The 14,779-nt window shown below is 41.9% G+C and overlaps 2 protein-coding genes across 5 annotated transcripts in view; one reads left to right on the forward strand and one right to left on the reverse strand.

Moving 5' to 3' along the window:
- The window catches only part of GPR148 (G protein-coupled receptor 148), a 106,636-nt gene that overhangs the window by 78,417 nt on the left and 13,440 nt on the right, over positions 1-14,779 (forward strand). Inside the window, exon 4 of one of the 4 annotated variants that reach the window (XR_014007396.1) lies at positions 7,576-7,722. The exons of 2 other annotated variants lie outside the window; for them this stretch is intronic. Coding sequence is in view for 1 of the 2 variants with exons in the window: in XM_081191122.1 (XP_081047248.1) it covers positions 7,861-8,913 (1,053 nt within the window). In the remaining variant the exon portion in view is untranslated. One more of the 4 variants, XM_081191122.1, reaches the window with a different exon arrangement.
- KLHL6 (kelch like family member 6) overlaps positions 1-14,779 on the reverse strand; it is a 51,248-nt gene that overhangs the window by 16,342 nt on the left and 20,127 nt on the right. The gene's annotated exons all lie outside the window — the stretch shown is intronic.

Raw genomic sequence — 14,779 nt, forward strand, 5'->3', positions numbered from 1 at the left:
GAAAAAGTTAAGAAACTTTCATAAAGTCCTTCGAGAATTCGCTTTTGGACCTCCTCACATCCTCTCGACATTGCATTCATTGTTCTAGCCAGTTCAGCAATTTGTTATCTTGTTTCCCATCTTATTGTATCTTTAAGTTTATTATGTTACCAATTTTAAAAATTTGTAATTTAATTTTAACACTCTTAATAAACATAATATTTTGTTTCTAATTTGTCTCGTTTTTTTTCCATCAATACTTACTTTATCATTTACTTAAATAAATTGCAGAAGCATAACGTTTCTTAATCGTGCACAATCTTAACATTCAAACAACTTATAATGTTTTTGCAAATAGTCCTTGAATTTTTTCCAGTCCTCCTCCATTGTTTCTTCGCTCAGATCTCGAATTCTGCCAGTCATTTCTGCCAACTCCATGTAGTCCATCAACTGCGTCTGCCAGTCCTCCAGTGTGGGTAAATCTGGTGTCTTCCAGAACTTTGCGATAAGAATTCTAGCTGCTGTGGTTGCATACATAAACAAGGTTCTATCCTTCTTTGGCACCTTCCGGTCCACCATGCCCAGAAGAAAGGCCTCTGGTTTCTTAGAAAAGGTATATCTAAATACCTTTTTCAACTCATTATGTATCATTTCCCAAAAGGCCTTTACTTTCGGGCAGGTCCACCAGAGGTGAAAGAATGTCCCTTCTGCCTCCTTGCATTTCCAACACTTATTATCAGAAAGATGATATATTTTAGCCAACTTGACTGGGGTCATGTACCACCGGTATACCATTTTCATAATGTTCTCTTTCAAGGCACTACATGCCGTGAATTTCATACCGGTGTTCCATAACCTTTCCCAGTCCTCAGACATGATGTTGTGTCCTACATCCTGTGCCCATTTTATCATAGCAGATTTAACTGTCTCATCCTGTGTGTTCCATTTAAGCAGCAAGTCATACATCCTCGAAAGTACCTTAGTCTTTGGTTCTAGTAACTCCGTCTCCAGTTTCGATTTCTCCAACTGGAAACCCACTTTTTTATCCATTTTAAATACCTCTTGAATTTGAGCATAATGTAACCAATCTCGCACCTTATTTTTTAGTTTGTCCTGGCTTTGGAGCTTCCAATTATCTCCAACTCTTTCAATCAGTTCCCAATATTTTGGCCAGTAGGCCTCCATATTGGGCCTTTTTTTAGAGATCTTGGCTTCCACTGGTGATAACCACCTCGGGGTCTTGCTTTCTAATAAGTCCTTATACTTCATCCAAACGGCAAAAATTGATTTTCTGACAATATGGTTTTTAAACAATTTATGAACCTTCGCCTTGTCATACCACAAGTATGCATGCCAACCATAAACATTGTCAAACCCTTCCAGATCTAGGACATCGGTGTTTTCCAACAAAAACCAATCCTTCAACCAGCAGAAGGCTGCAGCCTCATAGTACAACCTTAAATCCGGCAGGGCAAACCCCCCTCTTTCTTTTGAGTCAGTTAGTATTTTGAATTTAATTCGGGGCTTTTTGCCCTGCCAGACAAACTTAGATATATCCTTCTGCCATTTTCCGAAACATTCCATTCTGTCCACGACCTGGAGGGTTTGAAATAAAAATAACATTTTTGGTAGCACACACATCTTTATAGCTGCGATTCGGCCTGACAAGGTAAGTTTCAATCTTGACCAAATATCCAAGTCTTTTTTAATTTCCGACCAACACTTTTCATAATTATCTTTGAATAGATTTAAATTTTTGGTGGACAAAGATACCCCCAGGTATTTCACTTTTTTAACCACGCTTAGCTCTGTCTCTTTCTGGTACCCCTCTATCTCTGTAGGCGTCAAGTTTTTGGCCAAAACCTTAGTTTTTTGTTTGTTTAGCTTGAAACCCGCCACCCGACCAAACTCCAAAATGAGTTCAAGAACTCTTTTTGTGCTAGATTCTGGCTCCTGTACTGTAATGACTAGGTCATCTGCAAAAGCTTTCAGTTTGTATTGTTTCGCTCCGACCACTATACCCTGCACCAACTGGTCCTCCCTAATCATATTCAGCAGTACCTCCAGAACAGAAATAAATAACAGAGGGGATAAAGGGCACCCCTGTCGTGTCCCTTTTTCAATTTGGAGTTCCTCCGATACCACATTGTTCACAATCAATTTAGCTTTTTGTTCTGAGTAGATTGCTTCTAGTCCATTTTCAAACCCCCGTCCCACTCCCATCCCTTTCAAGTTTTTCTTCATAAACATCCAAGAAATGTTGTCAAATGCTTTCTCCGCATCAATAAAGATTAAAGCAGCCCTTGTGTTTCTAATTCGCAACAACTCCAGTATATCAATAATGTTCCTAGTGTTGTCAGACATATGTCTGCCAGGGAGAAAGCCTGCTTGGTCCTTGTGAATTACTTCATTTAGTACATTTTTAAGTCTATTTGCTAAAATGTCTGCAAATATTTTGTAATCCACATTCAGGAGTGAGATGGGACGGTAATTCTTAAGCTGAGTCTTTTCCCTTTCTGACTTGGGAATCAATGTGATAAATGCTTCTTTCCACGTTTCCGGTGCCTTTCTCCCCTCCATGATCTGGTTACAAACCTCCAACAACGGTTGTATCAAGAAGTCCTTCAAAGTCTTATAATATTTGGAGGTAAGTCCATCCGGGCCTGGAGATTTGCCCAGCTGCATGTTCTGGATGGCACCTTCAATTTCCTGTTGAGTTATCTTACTGTTAAGAATTGATCTTTTATCTTGACTTATTTTAGGTAGTCCATTTATCCTCAAAAATTGGTCTATTTCCGGTTCTTTCTGAGGCCCCTGTGCGTAAAGTTCTTTGAAGTATCTGTGGAAGCACTTTCTTATTTCTTCTGGTTTCTGAACTATTTTCCCTTGAATCTCCAAGTTTGTAACCGTATTTAACTTTTGTCTTTTTTTCAGCTGCCAAGCTAACAACTTTCCACATTTATTTGCTGATTCAAACGATCTCTGCTTCATTTGTTTAATTTTCCACTCAATCTCTTGATTGATCAGTTTCGAATATTGAGCTTGATAGAATTTGATCTCTCTTAGCACCTCTTTTGACTTTGGTTTGGTTCTCAGCTTTTTCTCTCCTTCGCTTATTTTCTCTAGAATTTTTTCTTTTTTCCCATTCCAAAATTTCCTCTTTATTGTGTTCTGTTGTATCAGAAACCCTCTCATTACGGCTTTACTTGCGTCCCAGATTGTTCTTTTCTCCACCGTAGTGTTCAAATTTATTTCAAAGTAGTCCTTTAGCGTTTTTTGGGCCTTCTTAACAATCTCTTGATCTCTTAACAAGGTGTCATTCATTCTCCACCTGAAGGATCCAGTTGGAAAAAGTCTCAATTCCATTTTTAAAGCATTATGGTCGGAGCAGGTTTTTGGGCAGATTTCCACTTTTCTTGTTTTCGGGGCCAGCCCTCTAGATATCCAAATTTGGTCAATTCGTGTCCATGACAAGTGGGCCTCAGAGAAGAAGGTTCCTTCTTTACCCAAGGGGTTCCTTGTCCTCCAGATGTCAATCAAGTCCATATTGTCAGTCATTTCAAAAAAGGTTTTAGGGAGTCTGCCGTCTGTTGTTAAGTTTTGAGTTTGGGATTTGTCCATATTTGTAGACACCACCCCATTCATATCTCCCATCACAATAATGTTAGAATAGTCCAAATAGTCCATCATTGTCTCATGCAGCTTCTTATAGAATTCTGATTTTCCATCATTTGGCGCATAAACTCCTAATATCAAAATCTTTTCCCCTTGTGTTTGAATTTCAATTGCGAGAATTCTTCCATGATCATCTTTGAATAGAAATTTTGGTGACAGATTCTCCTTTGCATAAATTACAACGCCTCTTTTTTTAACTTTATCTGATGAGATAAATTCCTGGCCAAGTCTTTTATTGATTAATACTTTCCTATGGAGCCTAGTCACATGTGTTTCTTGAAGGCATATTACATCCAATTGTTCTTTTTTCAGGATATGAAATATCCTCCTTCTTTTTTCCGGAGAATTCCCGCCATTTATGTTCCAACTAAGTAGCTGCAGAGACATCCTGTTCTAATTAAGATGTTCTTCGGATGAGGTGTCTTCCTTTTGCTCGGGTCCCGAGGGTGCAGGCGTTGGCCCGCTTCTAGGCAATATTGGTACTGGTAAGGCTGGAAGCCAATCCACTCCTTTTTGGAGATCTTCTCCGTGGTCGTGAAGGAACTTTTGGTTGTCTTCAGGTGTTCTAATTTTAACCTTCCTTTCTTTGTAAGTAAAAGATAGTCCTTGTGGAAACTCCCACCTATAGGGAATTGCGTTTTGTCTCAGCAATTTTGCTAATTCTGTGTAGTTGGCTCTGAGATCCAACAGCTGTCTTGGGATATCTCTGTAGATTTCCACCCTTTTGTCTTGTATTTCAATTGCTTTTTTGAAGTGAAGGCCTAGGATCTTGTCTCTCTCTTCCCTTGATCTTAAAATTATCAAACAGTCTCTGGATCTGTCTTTCCTTGCCAATCTTCCCAGTCTATATGCCGAGACAATCTTAAAGTCTGTGTCCTCCTTTAAACCCCAGAACTTCGTGAATTCCTGCGTCAAGTATCCAATCAGGTCTCCTTGCTCGAGTTCCGGGATGCCTCTCAATTTGATGTTACTCTCGCGATTTTTCAGTTCCACCATTGACAGATAGATTTGTTGTTCACCCACCTGTTTGTGCAGGGGTTTAACTTCTCCTTTAATTTCTTCAACTTCTTTTTGTAAAGCTCCCACTTTCTGAATTGCTTCTCCAGCTAGTTCCCGATTTTCCGCTGTTGCTCCTTGCAACTTCTCAATAGCCTGTGTGTGCTGGGAAACTTGATCGGTCAGTTTTTGAATCGAAGAGGTCGCTTTATCTATTTTCAAAGACTGGTCGTCCACTTTCTGGTTTAAACTTGATAGTTGCTCCAATATTTGTTTTAATAATGTGTCTGACCCACCTGCTGCCATAACTTCTTCAGTAGACTTCTCTGTTATTTCCCCTTCCCTCTGAGATACCAGTACAGCTGGAACCGACGATCGACGTCCTTGGGTCAGTGTTGTTTGTACAAATTGTGTTGGTTTTCTTTCTCTTTCTTTTTCCTTGGCCTCTTTAGATTCCTTAGCTTTAGATGCTCTTGTTCTCCCTGCACCACTCATTACACATCTGTCAGTGTTCAAGGTCAGATTGTCTGTTGTTCCATGGGAGAGACAAATTCAGAAGTAAACAACTAGTAAAGTGGAATTCAAAACAAAAATCAGTTCCCAGGATTTTATAATCTGAAAGCCCTGTAGGGGGAGTACCACCAGGTTTCAGAGACAAAGAAGGAAGTAATCCGCCATTAAAGTTCCAAATTATTTCGAGTCAATAAATCCAATAGTCCATCAGTCCCTTCAAAAACTCAAAGTTTCCCCAGGCACCTTTTTTAGTTCAGCAAAGTTTCACAAAAGGTGCTTGCAACAGTATCCCATCCAGTCTTTTCTGCTCAAATATAACAGTTACGTTCCAACAAAGTTTTTGCAACTGTTTCCGCAGTTTGACACAGTCTCCCTCTCTGGCAGCCCGACGATCTGGCTCCTTAAAAATACAGCCCAAAGACGAAAAAAGATAGGAGGAAGATCCCCATTTATTACTTCTTTTAGTCAATGTCCATTTCCACCTTCAGTTTAAGAGAGAAAAAACAAGCAGATCTGATAGCACGAAAGAGTTAAAGCTTCCCACAGTCCCGTTTCAAGCGCTTTCCGCTTTTTAAAGCTTTGCTTTGATCTTGTCAGCAGTGTCGGAAGACGGACTTCCCTTTTCTCGTCTCCCGCTTTCAGCCAAATTTGCAAAATTCTTTTGCCAAATTTTAAACCCCTTTACTCACGGGTATGTTGCTTGCAGTTTGGTGTTGATTTTAGGAAGAAGGATCAGCGCTCATCCGTAACAGCCGCGCGGCTTCACTTCCGCGGAAAGAGCGATGAACTCACAGCACCGCTACCCCTCCTTCACTCCGGGTCTCCTGGTTTGCCTAAGGTGCCAAACGTCTTGGGCCGGCCCTGTTAGCATTGAGCAGCCACATAGCAAGAAAGTGGACAGAAGGTCTGGCAGCCATTTTGTAGACAGAAGGCAATCAGGGAGCCAGCAATACAAGCCAGTAGCATGGAAGCTGCTCTTTCACTGCATGTCTCTTTGTGTGGAGCAGAGAACTAAACGCATGCTGCTTATTATTATTATTTCACAACAGCCAGTCTGAAGGCAAGCAGACAATCTGTTGTGTTTGTTAGTGTCCCTGGTTTGCTTTACGCAAGCTCTGGACTTCATCTACTCTTGTGTCTAGAAGAGGACATGGTGTGTCGTGTTATGCCAGGTGTAGAGACAGTGCGGAGGGGGGGGGGGTCCCTCCCTCATTTCACAATGCTAGAACATTCCAGCTGAACATTGGGAGATTCAGGGCAAACAAAAATAACTTCTTCAGCACATGTAATTTGCTTCCACAAGACTGTCAACTTAGACAGCTATAAAAGGGTAATACAGTGGTACCTCAGGGTACAGATGCTTCAGGTTACAGACAGGTTACAGACTCCGCTAACCCAGAAATACCTCGGGTTAAGAACTTTGCTTCAGGATGAGAACAGAAATCGCACAGTGGCAGTGGGAGGCCCCATTAGCTAAAGTGGTACCTCAGGTTAAGAACAGTTTCAGGTTAAGAACGGACCTCCAGAACAAATTAAGTTCTTAACCCGAGGTACCACTGTAGACAAATGTATGGAGTATCAGGCTCTTAATGATTCCTAGTCATAATTGCTACATTTCCTCCAGTATCAGAGGCAGCATCCCTCTTAATACCAGTCACTGTGGATCAGGAGAGTGATATGACATACCCTGATTGTGAGCTTTCCGACACATCTAGTTGACCACTCTATGAACAGAATGCTGGATGAGACAAGTCTTTCATCTGATCTAGAAGTGCTCATGTTCATTCTAGATTTATTTAATCCTTTGTTTTTATTATTCTTTCCTCCTGATTTAGGGAACAGCTGTAAAGGATGTAGAATTGTATTGTATTGTTATATGTTAATAATCTTTCCATTAATCGTAAGAAAATACCGTAGTTTATTTTGCATTGCGTCTATTCCTCATCCCAAAGCATATGATGAAAACAAAAAGCACTTTAGATTGGGCAGTGGGGTGTCAAGCCACATTTTATTCTCCATTTTGCAGCTCAATATTTCATAGTAGCTGGCAATAATATATGTGGGATTTTGGTGTATGTGTACTGTTTCAGATAGCTGAAAATAAATGGCAGCAGTCTGCTAAGAACCACGTATTAAAAGGGATTATCATGCACTTGTATTTCAGGAGCTAAGGGCACCATTCCTATTGATTACATTGACTCAATACGTTTCTGATTGCATTTAAACACTCTAGTATATCTGCTGGCTCCATTTATGACTTGATTGCACTGGCAAATTTGGAATGTCCCCTTTTATCTCATCACATCTGTTTAATCAAGCTAATATTCCATCTGCTACTTTGCTATGCTAATGCTTGCAGTGTGGACAAACTTAAGTTCTTAGTGATGAACAACCCATTTACTTCCCTCCCAGAGTGCCTGCTCTGCAGTTTGAATTTTGAGCCCTATGAATGTGTTTCCTTCTTCTGAACAATCAGTGTTAAATTTTCTTGAGGAAAAGATTCCACTTGTGCGGATTTCAAGATCTACTTGCGGAGCTCCCTTACAAATCCCTATGCTTTGCCATCAGCTATCATTACAGAGCTGACGACAGATGGTGATCTGGTTGCTATAAAATGCATCTTTGCTTGTTGCAAAACCTCAGCGTTGAAGAACTTCTTTTCTATACATCAGCTGCCATTCCTTATCTCTGGGGGAAATGAACTTCTCACTATGTGTGCCAGCCCGGATTTTGAATGCAACCTTCTCCCGCTATAGAGAAGTGGCCTCAAACGCCTCCTTCACTTTGGATAAAACTTCATTCCAAAACCTGCAAGAATTGATCATCTATCCTCCATACTCCAAGACAATGATGTTCCTGATCCCGCCAATATTGTGCCTTACAGCAGCCGTCCTGATCAACCCTTTCATTCTGTTTGTGATTCTTTCCCGTGTCAACATCCGTCAGGAGACAAGATACCTGCTGTTGGGAAATGCTTTGCTCTGTGATTTGTTATATCTGATACTCTATGCTATGTCTGCAGTATTCAATGTAATGAAACTCCACCTTCCCAAGAACCCTTGTGTGCTCCTGTTGTTTCTGCTGGCCATGACTTACTGCGGAGGACTGCTAACGGCTGCCGCCATGGTGCTGGATGCATACGTGGCCATTTTGTGGCCTTTGCATTACATCTCCATTTTGCCATCTTCACGAGCAAAGAAGCTGATACTGTTCCTATGGATCTTGTCTGGGATTTTCCCTGGGATTGTCTTCTTAATACTCAAGTTTACCCAGAAACCCAGTGTATGCCCAGTGGAAAACTGCTCTGTCCCCATAATACTGGTAATGACTCTACATGGAGATGGGGCCGTGAAATCCTGCTATGTAGTCTCCATTTCTGCCCTTTTTCTCTGTCTGTCCCTCATACTCTGCTGTTATATGATCCTGTATTTCAAAACAAAGCAGTCAGGCATATGGAAAAGCATGTTCTCTAGAGCCAGCGTGACGTTCCTGATGCATCACATTGTCTTGTTCTTTCATTTCTCTCCCCTCTTGGCTATTGTGGTGGACTCCTTGCTTTATGTCAATGCCGTCATTGGGACACAGACAGGGATATTGGTCTCTCTGATAATATGCAATGTGCTGATAATCTTGCCCAAAGCTCTGTTGCCTTATCTGTGTGGGCTTCGATACAGGGATATAGCCTCATCCCTCAAGTTCTTCTTCAGACGGAAGCGCATGACTGCCGTGTCTCCAGTCTCAACCACTTGAGCAGAAACATACGAAAGACTTGTCATGGTTTGGAGCTGTACTTGACCTCTTCTATCAAGTTGGAAGGATTGCCACCCCCCTAAAATTCATTCATTTGTTGTCTGCTGGCTGAGTTATTAGCCATTTATTTTTCCAAGGTCAGCATACTGTGAATGGAAAAGTAGTAGTATCATGCTGATATTTTGATATATAATGATAACAATGTTGTGTTGGATTAGATGTCATGGTGCAGCAGTAAATTAGAAGGAAGAATTTAACCAAAAAAGAATTTTCACCTGTAGAGAAAACTGGAAAACCAAAGAACATGGGGAACAACACATTAAGGGCAAGTGTAACAATTGTTACTATTCTGATTTCAAAGTCATCAGATGTGCCTGGTTTTCAAATGAATGGTTTTTTTTTTAATTGTGCATTTATGATGATTTGTGCTAATGGTGGTTTGGGGGCAGTCATAAAATTTCCACTTTCAATACTGTTCATGCCTGTACAAGTTTTGGGGTGGCCATATGGCTTGATTTCCTATCATTGCATATCCTCTAATTTCTTGCTGAAATCCTTTAACTTTTCATACCACAAACAATTTGGGGGTGGGTCCTGTTTTATTTTATTTTAGCTACAGTGCAAGAATGTCCCTCCAGACAGCAATAGAGTAGTAGCAATGGGAAGGCATCACAGAACAAGTAATGAAGTCCTGTGATGTGTGGACAGTCCAGTATAAATCCACCATTAAAACACTATCGCTGAGTTGAGAACATGTCGCATAATACACCCATAAAAAAACAGCAGCCTATAAGTGCCTTGGATTCAGCATGCATATTCCTATGATCAGATTGGTGATTGTCTACATTCCCAATTACATCTCTGAAACAACAAATACCTCCCTACCTTCCAATAGTGTATTAACTTTGTATATACAGTTCAATCCTATGCACTGTCCCCTTGATTACTGTTGCATCTATTTGTCTTTTCGTCTGTTGCTGGACATATGAAATGTAGCTATAAAGGCAGACGAAACGTATGGAATTTCTGAGTTACTGAAAATGTATGGAAATTGTGATCTACTGTAGGGGATGTGTCAACAGAGAATCTGTTTACAATTTTCCATAGTTACATGTCTCTGTGTGGTTGTTTTTAGCAGTCTCATCAAATATATGCATAAAGGTGTTAAAAACTGTGTGACTTGATTTTAGGGGGAAATTACCGTATTTTTTGCACCATAACACTCACTTTTTTCCTCCTAGAAAGTAAGGGGAAATGTCTGTGCGTGTTATGGAGCGAATGCCTGCGGGTGGCGGGGGGGGGGATCTGCTGCAGTCGTGAGCAGAGGATCCATGCTTCCCCTTCCTTCCCTCCTCCGTGGTTACAAAGCATGGATCCACATGGATTTTTGCATTGGGCTACTCCAAACTCACTGTCAGATCACATGTCTGTGGCCACAGCATGAACCACAAAAATCATATATCTACTATTTCGTTTAGAATATTTTTTTTCTTGTTTTCCTCCTCTAAAGACTATGTGCGTGTTATGGTCTGGTGCGTGTTATAGAGCGAAAACTACAGTACTTTTACAGCATTATCTAGACCTGAATTGGGAGACATTATTTCTTTCGGAGGCTGCCTTTCCCTTGGGAGTAATCTGTCAGGGCTGCACATCAGCAGTGGGGCTGAAGCCAGCCGTGGGTAGGTTCAAAGCCAGTCCTCCCTCCCTCCCTCCCTCCCTCTCCCCTGCTCTCTCTTCATAGCCCCTTTTTCTCCCTCTCTTTCTGACACCCTTTCCCCTCCCTCCCAGATCCTTGCATGAAATTAGGCAGAGGGAGAATGCAGCCCTGGGGCCACAGATTGCCCACCCCTGATTCAGATTAAGGACTCAGTTTGTCACTCTGAGATGCCATTTACACTTTAGCCAGGGGAACGTAGAATGTAACTAAGCAAGAATAGAATTTCATCATTTGTTGCTGTGCTCTTATCTATAGACTGGAAAATCAGGACCTAAGTATGCTTAGGGAACTGATCAAACTAGTCTAGTTTCTGGGACTGGGCTGGTGGCTCCAGACAGACACCAAGGGTAAACAAAGTGGACTGTGAACAGGTTTCAGTAAATAATAACTCACAGCAAATGTTTTCATCTACCAGTGTCCTGATCCGCAGGCTCCAGGAGGGCCTATGTGAGTGGTTTCATGCAGGGATACCAAAAAAGGAATGGCCAGCTTTAGTGCTTTATTAAAGAAAGGCATAAACTTGCAACACAGTCTGCAGAACCCTGCTGCCTTTGCAGACTTGCAAATGGATGGACTTCTACAAATGCAAGCTATATAAGCTGGCATCAAAAGCCCAATTAACACACCCCTGGCATGGAGGCCTCTTCCCAGCTCATAGCCATCTCTCAGATAAGGGAGTAGCTGACAGGCAGCCAGTATGAGAAGCCTCCCCTCTCCCAACTAGGTGGTAATGGTGCAGGCATTATCCATGGCCACATCCACCAGAATTCTGGTTGAAATGGCCTTGGAGAGGAGTGGGCCCAGAACGTCTGGGTTGGAGCACTGTTGAATGCTTTTTTCTTTTTTCTTTGGGTGATGGCAGTGGTGTCCCATGGCCCAGTGGGTGGGCAGTGGCAGTAGCAACATCACCAGTAGCAGCAGGTGGATGGCAGACTGCTTGCTGGGTGTAGTAGAGCTGACTGTGGCATGTGTGGCAGGCAAGCAGGTCAATCTGCTGTGGATGAATGGAAATGCAACCCCCTTTTGATCTACTACTTGAGGCATTTGCTCAGTTGGCTAGAATGGTGCTGATAACACCAAGGTTGTGGGTTTCGATTCCCGTATGGGGCAGCTGCATATTCCTGCGTTGCAGGGGGTTGGACCACGTGATCCTCAGGGTCCCTTCCAGCTCTTCAATTCTATGACTCATTACAGGGCCACCCTTGCATGCTGTGCTATTGTTTATTGCTCCAGTTTGCTGTTTCTCATAGAGACATATCAGTACCACTTATTCCTGATGTTATTTATGGTTTCCAGAGCTTTGATAGGAAGAGCTTAGCTCAAAGAGGAGCGTGATGGTCCGTGCTTCCCCAAAGCTCTATACATGATTCAGAAGAAAAGAGGTTATCATTCTGCAGTTGTTACAAAGGACATTCAGGCTCTGAAGCTTGAGAAGAAATCCATCGTTTAACACATGGAGGGAACGAACCCTAGGCTAAAGGGTGGGGGAGCCACATCACTTTTCAGAATGCCCGTTTGACCCGTCCATCAATGGCTCGAGTCAATAACACGACTATGTTGGAAAGAAAGTAAACATTCAACAGTACATCCTTTAATCCTTTGTGAGGCTACTTTGTTCCCCCAGCAACATTAAAAAATGCAGAGAAACATATACAGGGGCCCTTTCTACTGAGGAGTGGGTAAATAATGTTCTGTTGACACAGAAAGTTGGGCTACCAGCCAAATTTTTCAAGCTTAGTATGGACATAAACCAGATCCAGGCAGGTGCTGCATTAAGAGAAATCTCTTTCCCTATCAACATTTATTTATCCTCATGCCAAGAAGATGTTTCTGAGGCATTAGGGAAATGTATTCAACGTGACTAAGATGTATGATTCTATCTAAATATATTAGGTAATTTCATACAATACATGGTTTAAAACACTTTTCCATTCCCCAGATCTATAATGTGCATGTCAAATCTACATTGGCTAGAGAGCATAGTCAATATACAATGGCTTTCCTCCTCCCCCCCCCCCCACCACCTTCTGCTTGACAACATTCACAAAAAGTGTGACAGAGGTTCAGTGGGACATTTACTATCTAGGGCAAAATGCTCTGTTGATTTACAGACTGATCTTACATATGTTTGCTTAGGAAGCAAATATTGGGATTTAAGTGGGATTTAATTCCTAGTAATGGTTAGCATCGCAGCCATAGAAACAGAATTCCTCCAAGACGATCTAATCCAACCTTCCACAATAACCGTATTGCCTTCACGGGATGCTGCTTTGTGTTGAGCCAGACCATTACTCCACCTTGCTCAGCGCTGTTGTCTACACCAAGTGACTGTGCCTCTCCAGGTTTCAGACAGGGGTCTTCCCCAGCCCAGCCCCGGGGATTGGTCCTGGGGTCCTCAACATGTGCAGCATGTGCTCTACTGCACTATGGCCTAGATTTCAGTCTCAGACAGATGTTCATCCTGTAGGCTCTTCAAAACTCTTGAGCAATAAGAAGTCCTTGGCTAATTCCATCTGCTACTTAAGCATTCCAGTAGGATGATGGTAAGAGCTGTTTGACAGTGGAATGGACTCTCTCAGAAGGTGGTGACCTCTCCAATGGAGGTTTTAAAACAGAGGTTGGATGGCCATCTGTCGGGGATTCCTGCATTGCAGGAGGTTAAACTAGATGGCACTAGTCCAACCCTACAATTCTATGAGTCCTTTATTCTGACCTAAGAATGTTCTATTGCATCTGGGACACAGTGCTTATTATCCTAGCCTTGGCAATCTTAACAAACAGCTGTTCTTAGGGTAGATCTTTGGGTTATGGGTGGTGGTCCTTCTGTTCCTTTGCACAGAACTCAGTGCTAGCTCCAGGGCTGAATGTTTCTCTTTGAGTGCTCCAATCCTGTCTTACAACCTGCTCAGGTCCTGATTGTGTGCTGCTGGATACCAAGGTATGTCTTGATACTATCGCTTAATCACTGCAGAGCTGGTGCTTGTGAAAGGAGAAGGTGACAGTGGGCTTCCTTAAGAGCACTTCTAAAAACTAGTTCACACAGGCAGGTCTGGTCATGTGTTCACAGCACATGTGATTGAGAAGCGAAAGTGTGTTCATAGATGCAATCCATCTGATCCTTCTTTCTCAGTAAATGGAGGGGGAATCATACACATACAGCACCTGTGTTGCACATTACCATGCCACACACATGGCATGCTTATCTACTCCTTCACCACATGTACTGAATCAGGTTCAAAGGATGTGTGTGCATGTATGTACACAGACACATTATACATAGCTAGCCTCTTTGCACATGTCCTTTTTCTATATCTGCTTATCATGTAGTAGTCATAGCCATAATCATAATATTTACAGTCTTAGAAAATGTAACATCATTATATCACGATCATGACAATGCTGATTTAGAAAGAGCCAGAAAAAGCATTTCTTGGAAAAACTTGCAAGCTACTTGCCAAGAAAAGTGGAACATTCTTTTCCAGAATTTGTTGCCTTTTCTCTCTGTAAATAAATGTCAAAACAAAGCAATGAGATCCACAAAACAAAACAGAAGTGTTACTGGGGTGTTTTCCCACTGCCCATTGCGAATGCTGGAATTGTGTGAACTGGAGCATATGCTAGAGCTTGGTTAATTGTCAAATATTGGGAGTACTGAGGACCCTTCCAACTAGCTAGCTTGGGGGCTTTCGTTTAAGAGCCAGCACACATCCTGTGGTGAGCTGGGGAAGGGATTAATAAAGAATCTTTTGCAAATTAAGCAAGAGACCTTGGGTGAGTCACTGCCTCTCAGCTCAACCTACCTCACAGGGTAGTCGTGAGGATTAAATGAGGATGGGGAGAACCATGTGCACCTTGAGCTCCTTAGAGGAAAAAGGAAAGGTAGAGTGTAAATGCAGTAAGCAAATAAATCAGAGATGGGGAAACCACACTTTAAAAAAAAATATGCCCCCAATTACTTATGTATTTGATTAGGTGTAATTATGAAACACAATCTTGCACTGTTTGCTGTAGTGCCATGATTAATTGCCAGTTCTCTCTGTCTCCTGCTCAAAGCACCTGACATGATGCTTAAAAGTTCTTCATGTTCATTAGAACAGAGTGGAGACTTCGGAGGAGGACGAGATCAGGGAGAAAACAATGACAAAAATA

Source organism: Podarcis bocagei (assembly GCF_964188305.1).
Source record: "Podarcis bocagei genome assembly, chromosome: 4".
Lineage (NCBI taxonomy): Eukaryota > Metazoa > Chordata > Lepidosauria > Squamata > Lacertidae > Podarcis > Podarcis bocagei.